Raw genomic sequence first — 26,594 nt, forward strand, 5'->3', positions numbered from 1 at the left:
TTCAACTATCTAAATTTCCTTTTTAACTTAAATACTATTATTGTGGTTGACAGCATGGGCTACTATTACCATTAAAATTTTTTAGTACTTCTACCTAATTTTAGGCCAGTTATAAGACCTATTTTCCAATCTGGTAAAGAGATATGTAAGGGTAAAAAAAAAATTAAATAGCATTTCAATAGTGATAGAGATAATTAGAGAAACTACTCTGAAAGTGCTAGCTGTTCCCACTCTAAGACAGGTGGAATGATAAATGACAGCCAAAATATTCTTAACTGGAGCATTTTAGCCCATCAAAGATTAAAATAAGTGTGGGCTATTGCCCTTTACCTAGCTGTGTTATTTCACGGAGTCAAACGGGACAAATTGCTTTCTCTCATTTAATATAACTAGGTCAACCATGGCCAGCAAGGAGGGCGACTGCCTTTGTTTAACACTCTCCCAACTGTTAAATCAGCATAGTCTCGCTTGGAACTTAGGGTAAAGCTGTATGATCAGAAAGAATTCAGTAAGCACTCCGAGAAACATTTGCCAGATTCTGCTTTTTGACATTAAACATGAAAATTTATTTCACGTTTGGTTTTATGTTGTTATCGTTCTGGTTTAGTTTTTGTTTGGGTGGGTTTTTTTGTTTTGTTTTGTTTTGCTTAAGTGTGAAGAAAGGTTAACATAACCCTAGTCATAGACTTAAGTATGAGTAATATGACTTAGTTGTTTAACCCCATATATATATTGAATTTATTTAATTCTAGTGCAAACTGGCTCACTTTTTTCCTTTTCCCTCCCCTAGAAACGGCTTTTGGATTCAGAGTTTATTGATCCTTTAATGAATAAAAAAGCCCGAATATCTCACTTGACGAACAGAGTACCACCAACACTAAATGGTCATTTGAATCCCACCAGTGAAAAATCTGCTGCAGGCCTCCCGCTGCCCCCTGCAGCTGCTGCCATCCCCACCCCTCCACCGCTGCCTTCAACCCATCTGCCCGTCTCACATCCTCCTCAGATTGTAAATTCTAACTCCAATTCCCCTAGCACTCCAGAAGGCCGGGGGACTCAAGACCTACCTGTTGACAGTTTTAGTCAAAACGATAGTATCTATGAGGACCAGCAAGACAAATATACCTCTAGGACTCCTCTGGAAACCTTACCCCCTGGTTCAGTTCTACTAAAGTGTCCAAAGCCTATGGAAGAAAACCAGTCAATGTCTCACAAAAAATCCAAAAAGAAGTCTAAAAAACATAAGGAAAAGGACCAAATAAAAAAGCACGACATTGAGACTATTGAGGAAAAGGAGGAAGATCTTAAGAGAGAAGAGGAAATTGACAAGCTAAATAACTCCAGTCCAAATTCCAGTGGAGGTATTTTACCTTTGTAAAAGTACTGACTACATGTTAGATGAACTGGAAGTGCATGCTCTCATGAGTTTGAAATTATACAGTTTATAATTAGTAATGCTTTTTTAGCAAATGCCATTTCATTATATTATTTAGTGTTGTGCTTTTGAGCAGTTTTGTTTTTTTTTTGTTTTTTTGTTTTGTTTTGTTTTCATTTTACAGCACTTGTTTTCAGTCTCTTTTTGGCCAATTATTAAACATGGTTTCTATATTAATAAGAATGGCATTTGAAAATAACTCTGTCACACTTCAGAGACTTACTTTTGGAAGGTGGACTTTTAACATTCTTTTCCATATCTGTTATGATATTGTACAACCTCAACATGACCTATTATATGCCATTCTTGAACTGATTTAACCAGACACAATTCACAGTAAGAATATTCATTTCCTTCTTTCTCAATGAAACAGGGTCACCTTGCTTTAATTAATATTAGCACAGGGGAAATGTCAACTTTCTAATAAATCAGGTGAGATAAAATTTCATTTGCAGATCCATAACATCATCTTTATTTAGAGTGAAAACACTTTGTTTTTTGCAAAGCTGTTAGCTAGTGTTTGCTTAATAAATCTTAAGGATTGAAGCTTTTTACCCCAGTTTTGAGAGTCCTGTTTTAGTGAACTAACATCAATTGTTATTTGTAAAATTAACCATTTCAAGCTTTAGGAGCTTAAATGCTAAATATCTAGAGATCCATACTTAAAGCTTTACTTCTAAAGGACAGAGGTAATTCATTAAAAGCCTGCTTGCCTAAGATGTCCTGAGTGTTAAAAACTGACAAAATTAGATTTTTCTTATTTAAAAATATGTCCTCTAAAACTTAATGCCTTGCATGCCGGCACATAGAAGATCCAAGTTCACCATTTGGCATTGCTGCCAGTTTTGAACGCAGAATAACTAAGGCAAAATTCCCTGGGAAAATATGGCTTTGGAAAAATTACTTTAATGAGTAGAGTTATAAGGAGAGTTGTCTTTCTGTATTTTGCTCATAATTCTGAAAGTCTGTAATCTTTAGATTTAATCTTTGCCATATGAGAGAAGCTGTTTTCTTTTAGTGGTACTTCCAAAGAAGTCTTTGCAGGATAATATGATACATTGCTTTTATTGATCTAGACTGGATACATTGCATGTCAAAGCATTTCTGTTTAAATATTTCAGTCAATATAATACTATGTAATGGCACAAAAGGTAGGTATAAGCTTTTTCCCTCAACACTCTTGTAGTTGAATTTGTCAGGTCAGGAAAAGAAATTAAGAAGTAGAACTCCGTGTTCAGAGTTCATAAGCCACTGATTAAACTGCACTCTCCACACTTTCTACCCTCAGGTGGTGATTCTGAGTCATAGGCTAGAGACAGGAAAACTGTATTTCAGTATGTTGAGATCTACATCAGAGTTTCAAGTGTTCTCAGAGTTGGAGACCTGGAGAAGCAGACTTAGTCTCTTTGAATCGTTTACTGAGGATATAGTAACTTTCAGACCCAGTTGGCATAATCACAAATTTAGAAAAACTCCAGACCACATCTGCATGTTTTGGAACTTATCTGGTATCTGTGGCAAAAGGAAAGCTAGGTGACCTGCACTCAATGCCTTTCTCTTTAAGACTCAGGCTATTGTAAAAGTGTGTTCTTTTACCGAAGCATGAATCAAATATATTTAAGGTGAGCAGCATGCACTCAGAATCTATGTATAATATTTGCTTAGGGTACTTTATTCTTTAAAATATTAAACCAAGAAATTATCTAATATTCACTTTCATTTTATATGTTTTGCCAGTAGGTATGATTAGGGTTTGAGTTATCAGTTTAACCCTATTTTGAATGATAAAAAATTACCCAAATAAAAAATCTGAACATATCCTCTGGACATGGTGCATTTAAGCAAATGGAATACTGAAGGATTTACATACTTGCACTGTGTGGCCACAATGCTTAGCACTTAAAAATGTTTTGTCCTTAAAAAAAAAAATCTGCTTAGTGTTATGAGTGCTATAGATTACAGGAATATAAATTGACATTCAATAATACCTTATTTTAAATTACTTTAAACCAATGGGAAAACTTCCTACCCAGTTTCACTGTCTGCATACAAAAAAGGGAGGCAATATAAATACAGTGACCAAAGCAGTCTGCTACCTGACTCTATTGTCTCATCCGCCTTGTTTGAATCCCATGAAAAGTAGATGTTGATGTAAAATTTGTATCTCCCATTGTCTGGCTGCATCTGCCACCACAATCTTTGAATTGCTGGGCAGATGCCACAACTGTTGTTGAAAGAATAGAAGATTGACCTTGGGTTAAGATGGAATTCCTTTATTGTGCAGACACTGCAGTAGCCAGGGTGCTTTAAATGCCTGGCGTCGGTTCTGCTGGCGCTGGTCATAGGGCCTCTATTGTTCATGTTCAATTGTATTCCTTGCTCACTGTTGCTTATTGAGATGGAAGAATAGAATTTGAGGAAAAGTGTTCCAGATGTTTCTAATCTATTTTAGAATTACAGGCATTTGATAACCTTCCTGGTTGATGAATGCTCTGATTTTGTTCTTATTTTTTTTTTTCTTTGTAGGAGTTAAAGAGGATTGCACTGCCTCCATGGAATCTTCAGCAATTGAACTCCCAGATTATTTGATGTAAGTTCATGTGTCTGCCAATGGAGAGAGCAGTTTAATTTTAGAAAGTTTGCAAATTCTTTTCCCATAATTTGCAAATCAGAAAAGTAAGAAGTTCCAGAAATAGAGTCCTGGAGCCACCCCTGCAATTGAAAGGCTGCCATTAAGCCTGCTTGTCCCAAATCTACCCTTGTCTGCATGAGCAGGTTGTGCCTCCCCCCGCGTGAGCTGTGTTTGTTGGCCTTTAAGTATAGAGAAGCCTGTTCTTTGTTCCGGGGCCAGGCTAAGCATTTGATTGTGGAAGATTTTAGGGATCTGACTCTTCAAAGCTGACAGTCTGTCAATGCACAGTCATTCACTTGGGCCCCCCAAAGGGATGGTTTATTACTGACAAAGTGCTTGAACCTCTGCACATAATAATATAAAGTGTAAAGATAGATTTTTATTTAAGTAAAGTTCTTTCCTCAAATTAATTTTTAGAGGAGAGAATAGTAAACTCTGATCATTTCAATTTAGTAATGGTTATAATGTTTTTCTTGTTATGACAACAAGTTGCTAAATGCTGATCTGGGGACATTTTTGTAACTGGTTATCACAGAAATTATAACTTGAACACATAATTCTAGCTTTTTTACAGAATAAAAGTCTTCTGTAAGAAGAAAATAATTAAGTTGCAAGAGCCTGGAAAAATGGAGAGGGAGAGAGCAAACAAATATGACTTTGGATAGCTTTGAAAATGAACAAATGTGCAAAATAGCTAGAATGTAGAAGGGAAAATTGAATCTGGGCTGTCTGAACATTTTTTTTCTATTAAAAGCATCTCATGATGGACAGTGTTAAACTATGCTGTTTAGCCCTTTTCATTTCCAGAGTAGAGATCATTTTAGCTTTAAAACGTGTTACTTCTGCTTAACAGTAGTGTGAAAGCTATACTTATTGGGGAATGATATAGTATGAAACCATAATGCTGGTTATCATCTCTTAACTAACAGGAACTTGAGAAACCTTGCTGAGTACCCTCTCATCTGAGGTAGTGTATGGTTTTAGAGTTCTGTAGGAGAGCCTTGAAAGGCAGCTATCACCTACCACTTAGTTGGCCCAGGAAGGGTCACTTGTCTGCAGCCAGGCTTCCAGGACAGCCTCTGGCTCTGCTGCTGAGGGGGTTCACCTCTTTAACTGCAAACCACTTCTCCTTAGAACTTTTAAATGTCAGCCCCTTGAGTAACAGCTGCCAATGCAGTGCTCTTCCTTTTTGATGGATTTTGAATTTTTTTTTTATAATAGTGACATCTACTTATTATATATGACAAAATCATGTGGGAAAACTAAAAAATAATGCTAAACTTTTCCCCATGGATTCAAGGCTATTGTTGTTTTGCCAGGTTCATTAGTTAATCACCCCTCTCCTTTCCCCCCCACCCCCCACCACCACGAGATAGAGTTTTGCTCTTGTTGCCTAGGCTTGAGTACAATGGTGCAATCTCAGCTCACTGCAACCTCCGACTCCAGGGTTCAAATGGAGCCTCCCAAGTAGCTGGGATTACAGGCACCCACCACCATGCCTGGCTAATTTTTTGTATTTTTAGTAGAAACAGGGTTTCACCATGTTGGCCAGGCCAGCCTTGAACTCCTGACCTCAGGTGATCCACCTGCCCCAGCCTCACAAAGTGCTGGGATTACAGGCATTAGCTACCACACCGGCCTTAATTCCATATTTAAAAGGTTTTTTCAGATTACTTATCTAAGGATCGTTCCTGGATCCGTCTCAGTGCGTTTCTGTATGTCTGTCATGTTTCTAGTGCTATGTGACTGTTTGCTTAATTTATTTAAATAAAGGCAATTTATATTAACCCAAAACTAGTCTTATATAAATATAGCAAATTTTCGAAAAATGGTGAGGAAGCATGGATTTTCAGAAAAATTACCAAAAATACAGAACTTAAGTTGCCTCATAGAAAACTGAAGGGACATCCTATAAAACCTAAATGATCAACCTGTGAATAATTCATACTTAACCAAAATATTTCTGATTTTTATGCAGTAAGAATACTTTTGCTTGTAGTTGTTAAGCTATCAAAATTGTTTAAAATTTTTTCCATCACTGCATTAAGAGCCAACTTTAGAACTACAACAGTTTTTCTTAAAAATAGGGAAATGCTTTTTCTTAAAATGCCAGTGTAACCAAATAATCTCTTCTATAATAGCAACACAATTGTTTTTTTCTTCCTCAAGTGTTTATTAATTTTTTTCTATTGTACTTTAAGTTCTGGAGTCTATGTGCAGATCTTGCAGGATTGTTGCATAGTACACACATGCCATGGTGGTTTGCTACCTCCATCCCCCGTTACCTACATCAGGCATTTCTCTCAATGTTATCCCTTCCTACCCCCCAATGTCCCTCCCCTAGCCCCTTACCCCTCAACAGACCCCAGTGTATGATGTTCCCCTCCCTGTGTCCATGTTCAACACCCGCCTATGAGTGAGAACATGCAGTGTTTTGTTTTCTGTTCTTGTGTCTGTTTGCTGAGAACGATGGTTTCTAGATTCATCCATGTCCTTACAAAGGACATGAACTCATCCTTTTTTATGGCTGCATAGTATTCCATGGTATATATGTGCCACATTTTCTTTGTCCAGTGTATCATTGATGGGCATTTGGGTTGGTTCCAAGTCTTTGCTATTGTAAACAGTGCCACAGTGAACATACATGTGCATGTGTCTTTATAATAAAATGATTTATAATCCTTTGGGTATATACCCAGTAATGGGATTGCTGGGTCAAATGGAATTTCTATTTCTAGATATTTGAGGAATCACCACACTGTCTTCCACGGTGGTTAACTAATTTACACTCCCACCAACAGTGTAAAAGTATTTCTATTTCTCCACATCTTCTCCAGCATCTGTTGTCTCCAGATTTTGTAATGATCAGCATTCTAACTGGCATGAGATGGTATCTCAATGTGCTTTTGATTTGCATTTTTCTAATGACTAATGATGATGAGCATTTTTTCATATGTTTGTTGGCCTCATACATGTCTTCCCTTGAAAAGTGTCTGTTCAGGCCGGGCGCGGTGGCTCAAGCCTGTAATCCCAGCACTTTGGGAGGCCGAGGCGGGTGGATCACGAGGTCAAGAGATCGAGACCATCCTAGTCAACATAGTGAAACCCCGTCTCTACTAAAACTACAAAACATTAGCTGGGCATGGTGGTGCGTGCCTGTAATCCCAGCTACTCAGGAGGCTGAGGCAGGAGAATTGCCTGAACCCAGGAGGCGGAGGTTGCGGTGAGCCGAGATCGCGCCATTGCACTCCAGCCTGGGTAACATGAGTGAAACTCTGTCTCAAAAAACAAAAAAAAAAACAAAAAAAAAGCAAAAAAACAAACAAACAAAAAAAAAAGTGTCTGTTCATATCTTTCGCCTACTTTTGAATGGGTTTGTTTGTTTGTTTCTTGTAAATCTGCTTTAGTTCTTTATAGATTCTGGATATTAGCCCTTTGTCAGATGGGTAGACTGCAAAAATTTTTTCCCATTCTCTTGGTTGCTGGCTCACTCTGATGATTGTTTCTTTTGCTGTGCAGAAGCTCTGGAGTTTAGTTATATCCCATTTGTCCATTTTGGCTTTTGTTGCCATTGCTTTTGGAGCATCACAATTGTTGACCAGTTTGGTATATTCCCTAAGGAAATTATTAAATAAAATACTGAAGGTGTGGTTTTGAGAAAGCACAATAAATATATAACAAATTAAGTCTGAGTTTCAAGATCAGTTTAACTATGTTGCTTATATATGCTTATCCCTGGGGACCTCTTTTTATTCCGGGGCTCCCTCTGGTGTGTAGTCAGGACAGCCCGTGCCCAGGAAGGACTGTTGCACTGCTTGGCTGGCAGTGTTTCTTTTACAGCTAAGACACCAGGAGGGCAGCTTTACATCAGCAGACTATCACTGTCTCAATTACTCTTAGAAAATTAAACCTCTACACTGTCTAACTCAGCATGAATAAAAATATTAATGAGGACACTAAGTTTGCTCGCTGCATCACTTTTCTCACATTTCCTGCTAGGCATCTGTGATCTTAGCAATTTAAATACACTGATGAGCTTATATAAGACCATTTGGAGAGGACTGAACGCCAAGATTTTGTGGCAGTGAAGAATATATGTGTACCTTTAGGGGGCATCCTGAAGCTTCTGCCACCTGCCTGAAATTGCTTTGAAATCTCCATTTTTATTTCAGAAAGTCAAGGGAATTTTGCATTAATAACAGAAACAGAGTCCAAAGAACCAGGCCAGATCCTTATGTGATCCCAGTTCCTAGATCTACAAATAAGGAATACTCTAATAGGCCAGGTGCAGTGGCTCATACCTGTAATCTCAGCACTTTGGGAGGGCAAGGCAGGGCAACATGATAAGACCAGCCTGGGCAACATGATGAAACCCTGTCTCTACTAAAGATAGAAAAATTAGCTGGGCATGGTGGCGCACGTCTATAACCTCAGCTACTCGGGAGGCTGAGGCATGAAAACTGGTTGAGCCCAGGTGGTAGAGGTTGCGGTGAGCTGAGATCACGCCACTGCCCTCCAGCCTGGGCAACAGGAGCTAGACTCGGTCTCAAAAAACAAACAAACACAAAAAACTTAATACTAAGTTTAATAATAAAATGCCGTTTAAATTTACTTATTACTGAATAAATGAGTGCTCAAGGAAAATAGTCTTCTCTTACCAGGTAAGAGTAATTCACATCCCAAAGTAAAACACAGAGTTATGTCATTTTATTAAGAAAGTAAATTAGACGAATAATACAACACTGGCTTCTGTTCAACAAAGTATGACACTTAAGTGTTTGAAAAGAACTAGAGAAACATGCCTTTTTGGTCCAACTCTCATTTTACAAAATGGTTGGTAATTTCCTTTTTGTATTTTATATATTTGCCTGGTCAGAAATATGAGGAAAGGGATAGGGGAAGCAAGCCCGAGGTACCTTGTTGAAGATTTCTGCTGGTGGCATGTCTGAAAGGCCAAGCAACAGACTATCTCTCATAAAGCAGTAGGTCCAGAGAGAGCTTTGACTTTCAGCACTCAGTGACTGCGTGACATTCTCCTGGTCTCACATTACTCATTGAGTCCTTCTGTCTCTCTGTGACTTGTAACAGATGGGTTGGCATCTACCGTTAGTGTGGTAGTGAATTATGTTGGATAGAGGAAGATTCAGGAAACTAGATCTACGTAAATATTGTTTTCTTTTTACTTAGTTGCATTTTAGTTCCATTGCCACCATGTCCTTGCCACATTTACTCTGTTTCATTGAAGCTCTCAGACTCTCCTGTGTAATCATTTTACCTGGAAGATGTTTGGAGGACTGATCTGGCAGCGAACCACTGGCAGAGTGGCATTAAACATTAGTGACACATGCATGGATATAATCTCTAAATATTTGGTTTAAATCTCAGACTTGTATATTCATGTCTATTGTGTAGCTACTCTCCATTTATCTTTTTTCCTTTTATCTTATTAGAAAATATATCGCTATCGTCTCCTATGAGCAACGCCAGAATTATAAGGATGACTTCAATGCAGAATATGATGAGTACAGAGCTTTGCATGCCAGGATGGAGACTGTAGCTAGAAGATTTATCAAACTAGATGCACAACGAAAGCGCCTTTCTCCAGGCTCAAAAGAGTATCAGGTAAATGGATTTGTTCCTAGATGGACTGACTATAATATTTTACCTTTTTTCTTTCCCTGCCCTGTTCAACCTCAGCCATCACAGTGGCCTTTAGAGTAAGTACTCTTACAGACCAGTTTCTCTGCTGCTTTAGGAAACTAAATATTTGAAATAGTTCTTGAAAATAAATTATCGTAGTAAACCTGTATTTCTATCAGTGGAAAAAAACTTGTGCCACTATAACATGTCACATATTGAGAAAAATACCAAACACAATTAAATAGGAGAAAAAGTTGGATCTTGAGACTCAGTTAAATATTTGATTAATTACACTGCCAACTTAGACTACAGCTCATAGGTCTGGTGCTATCCCAAAACAGTACTATTTCAAGTTTTTTTTTTTTAAACCTCAATCTGACATAGAATAGGAAAGATATAGACATAGGAAATAAAGAAGGCTTCATACACAGAGACTTGGGGCTTAAGTAAAGAAGTTTGGTCCTTCTCACTACAGAGTGATCTTTGTTAACCCGTCTTACTTTGTTTTCACTTTCCTACTTGAAGTGGTAAAATTACTACAGCTGACAAAGAGCAGGAGATGCCTGACCTGTGTCCTGATTATTTTTTGTAATTCTTAGCAAAGGGATTGATAGAAATGAGTATTCCCTCCCATGTGGGCTAGGTTACTTTGACACACTTCACAGACAGATGGTATAGTGGCGCCTCTGTCCCAGCCCACTACCACTGTCCAGGCTGGAACTTACGTGAGACAATGGATGAGATTTCCCACAACGGGAAAGCAGCCTGAGAGCATTTGTGTCCTAGAAATTTATTATGTCTTCTATTAGTGGGCCTTAATCTATTTCAACAAGCTGATGAGGGTTACAAGAGACTGTGCCAGAAGAATCGGTGTTTAGAGGTACAAGAGGTTGGTGATATGGTGGTTTGCGTTTTTTTGTTTTTTTCATATAGTCATTTATCAGTGTATATGATTACACTGAAACTAGAATGTAGTTCCAAGGATTACTTGGTTAGGAGCGGTTAATGTTTGTGTGGCCTTGGGCAAGTTACTTAATGCTTCTCTGCCTGTGAATTCCCTATCCATAAAATGGGATAATCATTGAGTTGTGAGGAATAAACATAAGTAAGCACTAGTAAAGTGCCTGGATCCATGCCTGGTACTTGGTACATACATTAGGCTCGCTATTATCCCTCCAGGAACCTGACCGCCCCCAACAACCCCCATAGACAATCACTGTTCTGGTTTCCAGTGTATTCTTTCGGAAGTGTGTTTATGTGTGTGGTATGTGCATGTATGTATACATGGTATAAAATGTATGTACATAGTAAATTCAACATATATACCATATTTAATTGAATCTAAGGTTTCTTCATTTGTAAGATGTACCATTGTTTTATGTCCTAATAACTTAATTATGATACATTATTGTTTGTACTGGTTCCATTAAAATGGGGAAAAATGAGCATCTTACAAGTTATGAAATTCTTAGAATATAATACTATTCTGTTTTTCCCTTTTAAACAAATGGTATCAAGCTGTCCATAGTGTTCTGCACTTTGCTTTTTTTCGCTAAACAATATAATGCATCTTGGAGAACTTTTTTATATTGGTACATAAAGTACTTCCCCATGTTTTAATGGCCTCTTAGAATCCTTTGTATAGATTGATGAACATTTCAATTTTGTTTACTGTCTTCTGCTTTACAAACAGCACTGCAGTGAATAATCTTGTATATGCGTCATTCACTCAGGGGCAAGTATATCCACAGGATAAGTAGAATTGCTGAGTCAATTTTGCATTTTCTATTTTGATAGCTGTTGCCACACTGCCTTTCATAAAGATTGTTTCAAGTTACATTCCCACAGTCAATATTTCCTATACCCTTGCTTAATGCATGTTAGCTATTTGTATTGCCACACACAAAAGAAGCTGTTCTCTTCTAATTTCTAATATTTAATTTTGTAGAATGTTCATGAAGAAGTCTTACAAGAATATCAGAAGATAAAGCAGGTAGGTGTCGTCACTATTAATTTTTTAACCTGTGGTTGAAAAATGTTGCAAATTCTGCAACGTCATTCCTCACTGGTTTCTTTGTTTCATCTGCAGTCTAGTCCCAATTACCATGAAGAAAAATACAGGTGTGAATATCTTCATAACAAGCTGGCTCACATCAAAAGGCTAATAGGTGAATTTGACCAACAGCAAGCAGAGTCATGGCACTAGAACTCTGCTTGGACCAGAAGATGTGAATAAACTTAAGCTTATTTATTTCAAATTCCAAATGAGTTGCTCTAGATTCTAAAAAGGTGAAACTTTGGCTGTTGAAAGTTTCAGTATTAGTAAACTTGAGTTACTTTTTCTTTTCCATTTTACTTTGCTTCCCTGCATTTTGAAGCTGCTCTTTCTGGTCCTCCCCCATCTCGCCCCCAAGACTTGTGTTTGTTAATAGAAATAATTTTTTAGGTATTGGGGATCCATTGTCTATATTTCAAATCAGTTTTTTCTCCTCAAAAACTTGTGTTTGTTATTAGAAATGATTTTTTAGATATTGGGGATCCAGTGTCCACACTTAAAAGTTGTATGTGTTTTAAAAAAAAAAAAAAAAAAAACAACAGTAATGTGCAAGGTGAAATGCTTTTGGATAAACATAAGCCTATTTTTGACCTTTCTTAATGCAAACTCTTTGCCTTAAATGGTAGAATATTTAGAAATTTGCACAAAATTTTAAAAATAAACATTGTCTTGGAGGGTTAAAAAAATAGAAAGGTGTATATGTGGATTCACATACACATATGTATATACAGGCTGACTTGATCTAGAACATTAAATCTGCCCTGCAAGTTAACCCCCCATTGCAATGGTTGCCTTAAGGTGTTTGCTAGTTGTGTACATAGTGTGGTTAATCATTAGCTACACTGCTTCCCACTTGATTAGAGCAATGGGAAGCATATTGTGGCCTACCAGCATCTGGAAGTGTGTGCTCGATCTGTATGTGTGCAGAGGTGGTGTGGATGTGAGCGTGCATGAAGGAAAAAAAGCTGCTACTCTAAGTAGGCCGAACGCTCAGGTTAAACAACTGACGAGTGTTACTGTAGGGTTTTGTTTTGTTTTTTTTCCTATCAAATTGCTACTTCTTTTGTGGAAGACAAAAGCATTTCCATTTCAACGAGTTTGTCAGCTTTAATATTGTTGGGCAAAAATTGACACGTCATGAAAATGAAACAGATCTATAGTTTTGGGGCAAATTATAAAATTAAATGTGCAGGTAACCTATTTATATACTGCTATAAAGTATTTTTTGAAGAGAGATATGCAAAGAAGCTATTACCTACATAAGATGTATATTTAAAGATTTTTTTCATCCTGGTGCCAGGAATATAAAAAGAGTGGATATATTTAACCATAACATACTGTGATTCATCAAACAGCACAAACTTTCATTTCATGGAGTTTATCTGTTGACGTTGATTTAAACTGTCACTTGTTTTATCATGTGGGAACATAAGTTATGTGGTCAAAAATATAAGGATTTTGAACTAATGTTGATTTAAGTTGTATTGTCTTATTGTATTGTCTTTTCAAAGTGCTGCCAGTTGAAAAGGGAAGCATTATGTTTACAAATCTGTTTTGAAATGTTTGCCAAAATTTTGGTAGTGTCTTTAATAAAGATGTTTGTCTCCAGCATCCAGAAAAATAAATAGCTTTGTTGTGTGTCACTGTAAACCAGAAAAATGTTGGTTATCTAGAATACGTGAGAGAGCATGTAGATTAACTTTTCTCTTTGGAGTTCTAAAACATTAACTGGAAAAATTAGATAATATACTAAATGTATGCAGATGTATACAGACTATACAAAGACTGAAACAAGACCCTTTTGCACTACAACTCTATAACAATACTGCAGAAATTTTGTTTCTATGTAGCACGGACCTCCTAGGGAATTCTATTTCTTTTAGCGTTGAGATCCCTGGTGCTCTTTTTTTTACCTCAGAATTGGTACAATCATTATTAAACTTTAATTTATTTCAAACTTTTTAATTGAAAAAGGAAAGGGAAACTTAATTGGGGATAAATCCAGGCATCATATTATTATGATAGAGTCTCCTGAAAGGTTTGTCTGTAGGTAATGAAGTCATTGGTGTTATTTCTTGGACATCTTGGCCTTTTAATCAAAGACTGTGTGCTGCTATTTGTGATGAGCAAGGTTTCTCAAAAGCAAAAGGTGCTTAGACCACTTGCATCACCTGAGTTAGAGTCTCTAGGCATAGGGCCCAAGTATCTGCATTTTCACAGGTTTCCTATAGGTGACATTTTGCAAGCTAAAGTATGAGAACTACTGGCTTGGATGTAGCTCTAAACTTTTAGGTCTCTAAATCTTGAAATCTTGAACTGAAGGTCAACTGTTGGCTTTTCTTCTTCTCTTTTTTTTTTTAATGTCCATCATGTCAGCAGGTGCAAATCACTTTTCCCCTTTGCATGATTTGAGGCACCTCCTCACTTGTTTCACTGCCAACTCTCATGCAGAACCTGTTTACAAACAAGCCTTCCAGTTGGTGAATGGTTAGCCATTGGAGCTCCTGCCCATCGGCACATCTTCTGGTTTACAAGTTGGGTAACAATGAAAGCTGGAGATGCTAAATGGAAATCCAGCATTGCATATCCTTAGACCTGATCCCATACCAGTAAAAGCCTTAATTTAGATGTTAGTTGTATGTGTTGGACAGATCCTTGCAAAAAAGTGTCTGTCTGTTAGTTGTAAATTTGAAAGTTGTAAATCTCTGAATCTGCTATTATCCAAGTTTTATCCCTTTTAAAGATGGGGCATCAGCCTATTAAAATATTTATAATCACTTTTCATTCCCTGCTGCAAGACTTTTAGATTCTTACAAATGATTGCTACAGGAATAGTGGCCACTAAATGTCGGTTACTCTGGTGGAAGAATTTATCTCCTTTTTTGTTTGTTTGTTTGTTTGTTGTTTTGGAAGGGTAATTAGTGTAAAAAAATCAAGATTAAAGATTAGAGAATGAGTTGTATAGTTTTTTTCCATCACATTTCATCTCAAATGATTTGAAGGACTTTTGAAGATTTTTACCAACATCCTTAAATCAACTCCAGATTGAATAAACAATTGGTTTAAATCAAACCAAGAGAGCATTAACAGATGTGGGTTTTTTGAAAAATATAGGCATTGCGTTTCCTATCTTGTTGATTATTTATTCCCCTTTGAATACTTTAGAGGGGTTAACTTTCAACTTTTAAGTCGTAATGGATGTTTTATACTTGTTCTCACAAAATTGTTATGGTCAGTTTATATCATTGCTCCATGCATTGATCATAAAAATTCAGTATTAATTTTTTCTCTGATTGATCTTATAAGCTTTATAGGAGTTTTCTTTTCCCTTATAAAGTATTTAACCTTATTATATAAAACAAATGCCTGCTTGCATATTGGAAGATGTTGAAATTAGTTTTAGACAAAAATGGTCCATCAGTTCAGACACTCTGCTTGGATGCCTTACCCTTTTCATTAGGGCATTCTTTGCTTCTGAAACTTGGCAGAAACTCTTTAGCCAGTCCACTGCCTTTCTGACAATGTATGGAGTCACGTATGCTTGGTATATGCCTTTACTACTTTTAAAGTTCTACAGTTTGTTACTTGCCCTAGTGTTACTAAATCCTTTTCTTATGTGTACTGAATGGGGAAAAAATTATAGCCAGCACTTTGAGAGGAATGTTTTGGGAAAGGATATTAACTGGCACTACTAAGTAAAGGCCACAGAAGATGCTATCAATGTTATTTGTAGCCTGAAGATTGAACAAGGCTGTGAGGCTCATTTCAAACTATTTTGAGGTGTTAAATTATCTGTATGCTGTTTCTCAGCTGTTCCACTCAAACCATGTTAGGACTCTCGAAGGTAAAATGTCACAGGGGCTTTTCAGTTGTTACTGAGCTCAGCAGCTATGGTGGCCCCTGTTCTACACCAATTTCAGTTCAATAAAAATGTTAACTTTGCAATTCTGGTACTTGTTTTTCCTTTGTCTCATTTCAAGCCTCTGTGTCAAAAAAAAAAAAAAAAAAAAACAAAAAAAAAAAAAAAACCATGACAGAGTGTTCACAGAGATATTGCTTATTGGGGCCCTAGGAAGTGGGAACAGAGAATCTGTTCCAGGGATCTGCCTGTTTGTAAGTATAGAACACGCCCTCCAGGGGCAATTTCTACTAGGAGAACAATAATCATAGTTACCATTTATTGAGGGTTTCCTCTTTGTTACATATTTTTGCTACATTATCCCATTTCTCACCACCTTTTATCTCCATTTTACAGGTGGGTAAACTAAGGCATAAAGAAGTTAAGAAACTTGCCTGTCACGCAGTTAGTACATGGCAGAGCTTGGGAAGTCAGACCGCAGCATCTGTGTTCCTAACCACTTCTCCATCCTAGCCCTCATATGTTTATATAGGATAAGACTAATCTTTTCAAAGTGATAATTCCAGTGATACCACACAGGCTAGACAAGCCCTTTTGGTTCCAAAGGCTAGAATGTGGGGATCAGAAAGATTTTCAGTGGATTATTTTGGGGGAGTTGATTTGTCAGAAATCACAGAATACATTTGAAGGGAGGCCAACACACTCTTTGAGAAAAGGTTGATTCCCGTATTCACTTTACTTTCAAAAGTGTACAGTTAACAACAGGATATTTGAAAGTGGGCAGTGGAGGTAGAAGGGAAGGGTACAGTCTTGTAATCATATCATTCTCTCTTCATACCAAAAGGCTATCTCAGGAACAGACTCCCGCTTGCCAGTCTGAGAAGACATATGGGCATTCTCCCAGCTGAATCCTTAACCTCTGGTTTCTAAAAATCTTCTGAAGGAATAATGTAGGAGGAAGGGAAGAAAGCCTCAATCAAACATTGGTATTAAAAACCCAGAGGGAGTAATGTGGGCGGTGTCTCTGGTCATGTTTATAAGAAGCCTCAAGGATTAGTGAGGTTCCCAACACCATGACTGTCAGGTGCCCTCCCCAGTCCCTTATCCCACTGGACCTTCAACAGGCTCCTGTCCTCAGCTGTAAAATGAAAATATGCTTTCTTACTGAGGCATGCAAGGGGTTTCACTGTTGTTCGTAAAAGCACTTGGGAGCTCTGTGAAAAAAAAAAAAAAATTCTTTAAACTACAGAATATCTGCTGAATGCAAGAAGGAGTGTTTGTTGAAACACTATTTTCCGTGTAAGAATGAATTCATTTTGACTGATTGCAAGGGGGACAAAGGCAGAAACTAGAGGTTTCAAGGTGAGGTGTTAGGGGGTTGTTTTCTTGAACACTGGGTGTACACATGCCTGCTCTACTGGTTTTATCTTTCTGAGACTGGGACAGGAAGCTGACTGGCAGTGGCTGTAGGCTCTGACATGATTGCTTAATTCTCAAGTTAGGGATCAGATGATTCTGCCAGGTGCAATACTGGAGATGTGTCATTTCAACTCCTGCCTGCCTCCTTCAACTGGCCAGCCTGGCTGGTTTTTCTTACTGTAATTAGATGGTTGGTACCCTGTGAACATTTGTAGATGGACAATAAGAACTTCACGTCTAGGACTATGAATGTAGAAGAGTGCTTCCTACAGATGAGTCCACATAATTGGCCAGCATGTTGCAGTTCTACAGCTGGGGCTTCTAGAAGTATGCTGACTGCCCTTCCAGACTTCCTTCATTCCAAATAGGCTTACAGAATCTCGTTGTGGAGCACATGGATAGCATGATCTACTTTATCAGTCTGGTTGCCTGTTCCTCCCACTCTTCACACATCAGTCACACACACCTCCTTCAGGCTCTCCAATACTTCTTGCTTCTCCTACCCCAAAGGCCTCCTGTGCTAAGTAGACTGTACCACCACCACCACCCTCTTCCCCTTCCTCACTTAGCTAAGTCCTCCATATCCTTAAGCTCTCCGCTTAGGCTTCACTTCCTTCAGGAAGTCTTCCCTAAACCACCCCTGGCCCCGCCCCCACCCCCACCCCCTGCACTACCCAGGCTCCTCTGGGTATATACTCTTTCATTCTATACTTCTCCTTTGTGACATTTGTCATAATTATAACTGGATACTAATTGCATTATTAAGTCCGTGGGAGAAGAAACGGCTCTGTTCACCAGGGTATCCCCAGCCTCTAGGCTAGTGCCTGCCATATAAAAGGTGCTCAATAACAATTTATTAAAAGAATGAATGAGGCAGACTATTTCTATCGGTCATATTTAAAATTCACGTGGCCCAGGGATTTGGATTACTCCAAGAATCTTCTCTGTCATTCAAGTTTGTGTTCTTGCACTTTATCTTCCCAAAGTCATGACTAAGAATCAGTTAATGATGGCAGACTGGCACCCATGACAAACTAACTGATAGAGTTTCGATATTTGTCCCCTCCAAATCTCATGTTGAAATGTGATTCCCAGTGTTAGAGGTGGGGCCTGGTGGGAGGTGTTTGGGTTATGGAGACAGATCCCACACCAATGGCTTGGTGCCCCTCCCATAATAAGTTCATGGCATATCTGCTTGTTAATCTGGCGTGTCCTCTCTCTCACCATGTGACATACCTGCTCCCCCTTTGTCTTCCACCATAAGTAAAAACTCCCTGAAGCCCTTCCCAGAAGCAGGTGTTGGCACCATGCTTATTGTACAGCCTGCAGAAATGAGCCAGATAAACCTCGTCTTTATAAATTACCCAGCCTCGGATATAACTTTATAGCAACACAAATGGACTAATACACTGACTTGACTTTGCAAGTCCATTTGCCATGTGATTTTACTGACATTTATTTTATGCCTAGCCTTTGTGTAATCCTCCAAGTGGTAGACATTTTGAGGATAATCGAAGTACTTTGGGATGCCTGTAACTGGAGAGCTAGCAAAGCCCAGTGCTGTTGATGGGCTGGGCTAGTTCTCCATTTACAGGAATCCCAAACCTTCACGTTGTAGATGGTGAAATGAAGATGTCTAAGTGACAGCACATGGGAGAGCAGGATAAGACCGCAGGAGCTTACACACTCTTCTAGGTGGTGCTGAGAACAGCCCAGCAACCACCGGAAAAGGATATGAAGACAAGGAGTGGTAAAGTACCAGGGAAGCAGTGCTATAGCACAAGCAGCGGGCACAGAGGTTCAGAGCAGGGAGTCGAGCCAGTCAGCTTGACTTAGAGTCCTGCTCCACCACTCACAAGCCACAGGCCGTGGGCATGTTTATAAAGCCCCAGATCCTCAGTTTCCCATCATGAACAGGATAATACCTGCCTTGGAGGTTGCTGGGCTGACACATATGTAGCGAGGTGCCTGGCACCTTGTATGTTTTCTGTATGTATTTTTATTGGATACTTTATTTCTTTCCATCTTTTATTCAGAGGGGGAAAGCTTTGTAGCAATATTCGTAGCAAAGCAGCCAGCTAGAACTGAACAACCCTATTAGGTTAATTTAGACATTTGCATAAAAGCGATTGAGCTCCCCTGGTAAATGGACACAGCCCAGAACATTTTAAAGGCTCTGCTATTGATTGCTCTGTGAAAAATCCTATTTCTCTATGAAATACATTTTTTTCTATGAATTTTTTCAAGTACCACATTCGCTTCTCTTGGCATCTTGGCTACCAGTAACTTAGACACAGTGCTGATGCATTTGTTCTAAACTTGAGCTTAACTTTGAATACTCTATTCTCTTTTCCAGTTGTCTTTATAAAGGACAGTTTTTAAAAGAGCCTTTTTGTCTGGAAGCCTAAGTGCTTCTTGCCACCTAGTTTACTAGGGGGGTTGTTCATTATAGGTAAGATGCTTTGGATAAAAGGCTGCCGTGAAAATCACTTTTTCTTATACCTGTAAGATTTTCCTTCTCCTCCGAAGGATAGAGTTAATTTAAACCAGCCTTGTCAAAGGAGTGCCAAGAGGGTCTCTAGGGGTCTCGTGGCCACCTGAGCTTCAGAACTCTGCAGCTGAGAACAGCCGTAAGGAGACACTAGGGACCTTCAGCAAAGCCACCTTTTTCTCCACCCTCCTCCTTCCCTCCTCTCTCTCTGCCCCTGTTGACAAATCTTTATGACTGTGGTAGCCAATTATCATCTGCTCCTCCCTTCCTTAACTCACATCCCCACCTGCTCCTCCCTTCTCGTCATTCCCTCCTCTTGCCTGAGTGAACTACCCCAGCTCCCCTCTTCTGTTAACATGCACTTCTTAACCATTTTCCCCTTGTCTTTGGTTAAAAATGATTTGACATATAGATGGTGACAAGGCCAGGTCAGGAACAGGGACCTAAAAGCCGTACATGAAAAACTGCGGAAGGCAGATAGAAAATGCTTTATGGTATTGGAGGAAAGAATGGAACACGGAGTCCTCCACCCTGGGCCTGAGTTCCTGATATTCACCTACCTTTGACCCAGAGCAATTTGCCCAAATCCCTAGATCTCTTTCTTTCATCCCTGGTAAAATAATGCCTGTGAAGATTAAATCAATACTGTCACATTGACCATGAGGGACTGGATAGGGCAATCACAAAGCACCAGCAATTGTCATGTGTGTCCCTACAAACCTACTTTTTGGGGGCTGTTTGTCTTCAGAGATGAACTTTCTGGCAGGTCCCAGAATTCCTCGCAGACAACTACTTTTAAGTAAGTCCTGTATTCACTTTTAGCAAGGGCCTAATTTCGGTTAACTTGCAAGTCCAGTCGTGTAACAGCCACAATTCCGAAATCCACTTAGAATGGAATATTCTCCCCTCATCCAGCTTAGGCCTGCTTTAGGCTGGAAGCCAAGTGCTATTTGCCATTCTCCCCACTCCTCCCACCACCCAGCATTTCCCAGAATGAAAGGACCGGAAGGTAGGGAGGAGAGATAAGGAGCATGAGAGGGCTGATTGGATGACACACTTCAAGTCCTTGGCCTTGGTTTCCTTTGGGCACTGTCAGAGCCCACCCTGGGTGCCTTGGACTCCTCTGGCCTCTCCTATAGCCAGCCATTGCAGCGCCCCTCAGCATCTGCCTCCAATAGCATACCACCGTCACTTCAGGCAAGAAGGTAATAGCTTACTGCCCGTTTTAAAATGATCACACTAACATGCCAACTAGAGGTATCCCATCTGGTCACTCACCCACACTTCCACCCCAGTCATAGACCAATCAGCACTTTTGGCTTGGTATCCACGAGTGTAGTGACTTCCAAATGCATCCTCGACTCTGCTAGACCTTTATTTTCAGGCACGAGTCACATGCCAGCCCTGTGTGTCCCCCAAGCTTGAGGAGTCACAGATTAGTTTTTCTGAGTGGTCTTTATGAAGCTGGTCTCTTTAACCTTTGGCAAGAGGGAAGCTCACTGTCACCCTCTATAGAAAGCCTCTGATTTCTAACACGAGCTGACTTTTCTACCTCCATCCTTTACACCAGTGACGAGCCAGAAGCGAAGGGAAGAAAAGCTGGCTATTTTTACTACCCCCCTCTGTGAGTCCCGGAATATATGGTTCAGAATCTGACGTACTAGTGTGGAAGTGGTGGATGTAGATGGCACAGCTTGTCTTGTGACTTCAACCAAAGCTGTCAGCAAGTCCTACGTGAAACCCTCTTATATATATTTGCAAGTTCCTCGGTCATAGCATCTGTGCATTTGTTCCACAAATATTTGCGTAGGTTTTGTGCTAGGTGGTGGGAGGACACCATTGAACAAGACAAAGGCAAATGACACAACTTGATTCCAGTTGTGGTAAATGCTCCAAAATAAAAGGTTGGCTGCGAGAATTCATAATTCTCACAGGGGCGTGGCGCAGTGAGGGAGTGGGTTCAGCTTCCCAAGAGATGGCTGAACCTACTTGCCGATGAGAGGAGAGCTCCAGAAGGAGAGTGGTAGACAGGCCCTGAGGCAAGATGGCCTTTAGCACTCTCTGAATGTGTTTGTCCAAATCACTTCTCATTAGCAAAAGCTATTCAGGGTCTCGCTTTCTTGTTGCTGAACTTGTTCCTTCAGTGGCTAGTTTGCCTTTAGCATGCGTTTCTGGGGAGGTGAAGGCCAGACACGATTTCCCCCTGAGGCCTAGCATGTCAGGGTAGTGTCTCCTCAGTGGTGTTTCGGTATTTGAGATTCTTATCTGTGGTCTTCTCTTGTTGCTAATTAGTTCTGAGGAAAGTTTCCAAATAGACAGATACCATTTTAGTATTTACTATTTAGTGGCCAGCGGACCTCAAACTGACCCGGGGATTTCACAAGGGAAAGTCTGAGCTGGGGAGGAACGGTGACTGCCCTCCCAGCACCCTCCATCTTCCTGGAGGCCAGAGGCTGGTGCACAGTGAGTGCAGAGAGCCCCTCCCTTGTGGAGGTTTCTGGGGTTATAGCCCTATCACTCTGGGGCTCTCAGAGGTAGTTTCTCTGAGAAGAGACATAACATCTGTACTATTAAAATTGCCCCTGAGTTCTCTCTGTTGTCAGCAGCAGGTGAACCATCTGTGCGGTGTGACTCTAATGAGGTTATTGGTGGGCAAGCAGGAAACTGAAACAAGAGGCCTGGAGAAAGATGCCCGAGGGTCAGAGAACCTGAAAACGAGCCCTTTTAGGTGTGAAAATGAACAAGAGCAGGGAAGTGCAGTAAGTATTTTCTTACAAGGCCACTTGACAAGGTACAATGCTTTATCCCTTTTACAAATGTTTCCAGACGTTCTCAATGGGTCCTTCTTTTAAACTATTTTTAGCACGAGGTGGGATAAACCACCAAGAAGAAACAGGCCCAGAAGGGTCCACTGGTATCAGCGCTAGACAAGAATGCAGGTCTCAGCCGGGCGGGATGGCTCAGGCCTGTGATCCCAGCACTTTGGGAGGCCAAGGCAGGTGGATCATCTGAGGTCAGGAGTTCAAGACCAGCCTGGCCAACCTGGTGAAACCCTGTTTCTACTAAAAATACAAAAATTAGCCAGGCGTGGTGGTGGGCGCCTGTGATCCCAGCTACTCAGGAGGCTGAGGCAGGAGAATCGCTTGATCCCCAGAGGCAGAGGTTGCAGTGAGACAAGATCGTGCCACTGTATTCTAGCCTGAGCGACCGAGCAAGACACAGTCTCAAAAACAAAAAAGCAGGTCTTGTCTCCCCATTATACCCACCTCCCGTCGGCCTGCCTTAAATGCTCATCCTCTCAGGATTGGTGCTGGGCCCCGAGATTGGCCTGGTAGCTGGGGGGACCCAGCAAGGTCTCCTCACAGCCCACTCTTGTCCTGCGTCCTTGAAATTTAGTTTTTCTCCTAACGGTATTGATGTTAACCCCTCTCTACAGGAGGCACCATTTCCATTGCCCTGCTGTGCTCTGAGCCAGGCACTCCTCATTGCCCCGGCTTCTTCAACCAGGTAAACACTCGATTTGCTATGAAAATGCCTGCCTTTCTGCTAACATCACCCTTGAGTTGAGGCCATTCCACAGAAAACTGACAGCCCTCAGGGTCCCACCCACTATATAACCACCCCTCCTGTATTCTGCCTGGAGGTGGGACGCAATTTGTCTTGGACAGACTCAGTTTCCACCTGTTGTTGCAACTTATGAGAATTGCTGTTTGCATTCAGCTCAGAACAAACGGAAATCTGCGTTCTACACCCTTGTTCTGTACTCTGAACTATCAGCCATACATCCAACTGATGACGACAGGGATAGCCTGACAGCCATGCTTACCCATTGTTCTTCAGAGCACCAGTTCTCAGAGTGTGTCCTCTGACCCTCGGCAGCAACAGCAGCACCTGGGAACCTGTGGGAAATACAAATTCTCGGGCTCTGCCCCAACCCTGCTTAATGGAAAACTCATGGGGTAGAACCCAGCAATCAGTGCTTTAACGAGTGTGCTAGGTGATTCTTACTTGAGGCTGTTTGTGTTCTCTGCTGTCTTAGTTCATAAGAATCGCCTGGGGAGTTTTTAAACCACACCACTGCCCAGGCCCCCACCCAGACCAAGTGAACCAGAATGTGTTGGGGTGTGTCCTAGGAAGAGGGTGTCTGTAAAATTCACCAGGTGATTCAAATGAATGGTGAAAAGTAAGGATCAGCTTCCTAGGTAAGACTCTGGCATCTCTCAAATAAATGCCGGGGAGTGTAGGCATTACCCAAAAGAGTTCCGTAGTCTTTGTAGCATTTGAAAAATGCTAGATTTAACAGTTAACACTTATTTTTATGAAGCACTTTTTACACCTTTCATACGCTGAAATATTCTCCCAAAGGGCATAGAGACCGCAGTGTGCCCATTTTATCAGAGTCTCTTGGAATCAATTTTCCAAGGAACACAGATTTTGGAAGTGCTACTTAAGGTTTTAGGCTAAAAACTATTTCTACAGCAAGTCAGGTCCCCAGAAGGCCATGTACCTGTGCTCTAGTTCCCTGTCTTTTTTTTTTTTTTTTTTTTTTTGAGACAGAGTCTCTCTGTCACCCAGGCTAAAATGCAGTGTGGCACAATATCTCAACGCACTGCAACATCCACCTCCCGGGTTCAAGCCAGTCTCCTCCCTCAGCCTCCCGAGTAGCTGGGACTACAGATGCCTGCCACCAAGCCCAGCTAATTTTTGTATCTTTAGTAGAGATGGGGGTTTCACTATGTTGGCCAGGCTGGTCTTGAACTCCTGACCTCAAGTGATCTGCCTGCTTCGGCCTTTCAAAGTGCCAGGATCACAGGCTTGAGCCACTGAGCTCAGCCTAGTTCCCAGCCTCTTAAGCCATCTCTTATCAGAGCTAAGGCCCCTGTTAGTAATGGTGATAGAAGGAACATCCCGGTTTTTGTTTGTACAGTTGCTCTCGATGACTCTGTTATCCAGCATCCTTTATAAACTTATGTAATAAAGTTTTCTTAGAGCTTACGCTGGGGGGAAATGTATATCTCTCTGGATGAACCACTTTTAGGAGTAGCTTAGTCGGGTGGTTTGGGTTTGGGGTCTTACACAAGGTTGTAACCAAGCTATTGACTGGGATGGCAGTTGTCTCAAGGCTTGACAGGAGCTGGGGAATCCACTTCCAAGCTGACTCACGTGGTTGTTGGCACTGGTTGTTTGACTGGAGCCCTCTGTTCCTCGCCATGTGCGATTTTCCACAGGCTGCCTGAGTGTCCTAACACATGACAGCTGGCTTCTCCCAAAGTGAGAGTTGAACAAGAGAGAACACAAGTGATCTTACTTAAGACGGAAGCCACCATCTTTTACAACCTAGAAATGCAGATTCTGATGCTAAATAACATTTCTCTTCACAGCTTCCCTTTAGCAATACTTACTTTAGGACAGGACCACAGCCCTACACTTAGGAGTTTTTGTAAAAACTAGAATTGCGATTCTTATTACTGAGAAGCTTTCTATTTATCAGCTGTTGAGAGTTAGTTAGCTGATTTCCAGCTGAGTGAGATACAGAGCCCACGATGCTGCCAGTCAAGGTTTTGCCTCTGCCAGCCTGTCCCAGGCAGAAGCATCTGATGTAAAAACATAAAGGAAAGAAAAAATGTAAGAGAAGGCAGGACTAATAAGTAATTAACTCTTATGATTGTGATAGTTTGCCTCCAGAATCCTCATTCATTCATTAAAACCAATGGTACAATAGTTATGGCACATTTCCCTTGTTGTGACACCATTCTAGGTACTGAGGATAACACAGTCTCTGCCCTCAAGGGGCTCACAGTCTGTGAAAGTGAGAGCCAAACATTCCCAGGAGAAGAATATAGAGAAAGCAAATATTTAACAAATATATAGTTCTCGCTGTACATCTGGCACTGCTGCAAGCACTTTGAAAAGTCAGCTGCTCTTCATGATAACCTACACATGTTATCCCCATTGTATGGATGGGCCACAGAGAGGTTGAGTACTTTTTCAGAGCCACACACCTATTAATAGCTGTGTCTCAGAGCTGGGCTTTGAACCCAGGCAGTCCGGCTGCAGAGTCCATGTTCTTCACCATCCTAGGCTGAAAAGTGTTGGTCTCTGATTTTTTAGTAATCACTGGTGCCAGTTAGAAATTGATCCACAAATAGTGAATTTTGATCACTACGTACTGGTGTGGACATTGACAAGTGACCTAAGATTATAAGTTCCTCTTTTCAGAAATTGGCCAGGCATGGTGACTAGCCAGGCACAGTGGCTCATGCCTATAATCCCAGCACTTTGGGAGGCTAAGGTGGGTGGATCACTTCAAGTCAGGAGTTTGAGAACAACCTGGCAAACACGGCAAAACCCCGTCTCTACTAAAAATACAAAAATTAGCTGGGTGTGGTGGTGTGCGCCTGTAATCCCAGCTACTCAGGAGGCTGAGGCAGGAGAATCGCAGAATCACTTGGACCTGGGAGGTAGAGGTTGCAGTAAGCCGAGCTCACACCGCTGCACTCCAGCCTGGGCAACAGAGCAAGACTCTGCTCACAAAGAAAAGAGAGAAAGAAAAGAAATGTTTCCTCCAGCCTGTGTCTTTTCACTTGCACGGGACATCAGTGTTCCCAGAAGGGCATTCCAGACTTGTCCTGAGACAACCAACAGAAGAGGAGAATCCGAAGCTCTGCCAGGCATCAAGTCCAAATGATGAGGTAAAGATGGAAATCGGAAACCAAGCAGCAACATTGGAGGACCATCTGGTCTGGAGTATGACAGGATGTGGCAGAATGTACAGAACAAGGCAAGAGGGTCAGGCTGGAGCCTGTGGACAGCAGGTCCTGGAAGGTACTCAAGAAGTGCTGCCAGGATGGGAATAGAATCTAAAGGACACTCATAAGCAAGTCAATTCCAGCAGATTATCAACCTGATTCACTGACCATGACTGTTATGATGATCCACTAACAAAAATGTGTCCTTTGTCTTTTTCTCAATGTGTTGTAAAATGTCATTTCTGCTCTGATTTTTTCTTTTCTTTCTTTTTTGTTTAGAGACAGGGTCTTGCTCTGTCACCCAGGCTGGGGA

General features: G+C 40.7%; 1 protein-coding gene and 1 long non-coding RNA gene across 4 annotated transcripts in view; one reads left to right on the forward strand and one right to left on the reverse strand.

Annotated features, from left to right (window-relative positions):
* Positions 1-15,708, forward strand: part of ELL2 (elongation factor for RNA polymerase II 2) — a 76,660-nt gene extending 60,952 nt beyond the window's left edge. Inside the window, exons 8-12 of one of the 2 annotated variants that reach the window (XM_032275947.1) lie at positions 791-1,361; positions 3,962-4,025; positions 9,518-9,689; positions 11,656-11,700; positions 11,797-15,708. In XM_032275947.1, the coding sequence (XP_032131838.1) occupies positions 791-1,361; positions 3,962-4,025; positions 9,518-9,689; positions 11,656-11,700; positions 11,797-11,913 (969 nt within the window). In that variant the 3' untranslated portion in view covers positions 11,914-15,708. The remainder of the gene's footprint in view (positions 1-790; positions 1,362-3,961; positions 4,026-9,517; positions 9,690-11,655; positions 11,701-11,796) is intronic. The other variant, XM_032275956.1, reaches the window with a different exon arrangement.
* Positions 14,213-24,807, reverse strand: LOC116550161. 2 transcript variants are annotated; one of them, XR_004268260.1, is made up of 3 exons: positions 24,696-24,807; positions 23,359-23,431; positions 14,213-17,218 (listed from the first exon to the last, which is right to left on the reverse strand). It is a non-coding gene; the product is annotated as an uncharacterized LOC116550161 (long non-coding RNA). The 2 variants fall into 2 exon arrangements; XR_004268263.1 differs by having other exon boundaries at positions 14,213-21,826.
* Positions 24,808-26,594: the final 1,787 nt, after the last annotated feature.

This window comes from Sapajus apella, unplaced genomic scaffold (genome assembly GCF_009761245.1).
Source record: "Sapajus apella isolate SASKATOON/1434 unplaced genomic scaffold, GSC_monkey_1.0 scaffold1, whole genome shotgun sequence".
NCBI lineage: Eukaryota > Metazoa > Chordata > Mammalia > Primates > Cebidae > Sapajus > Sapajus apella.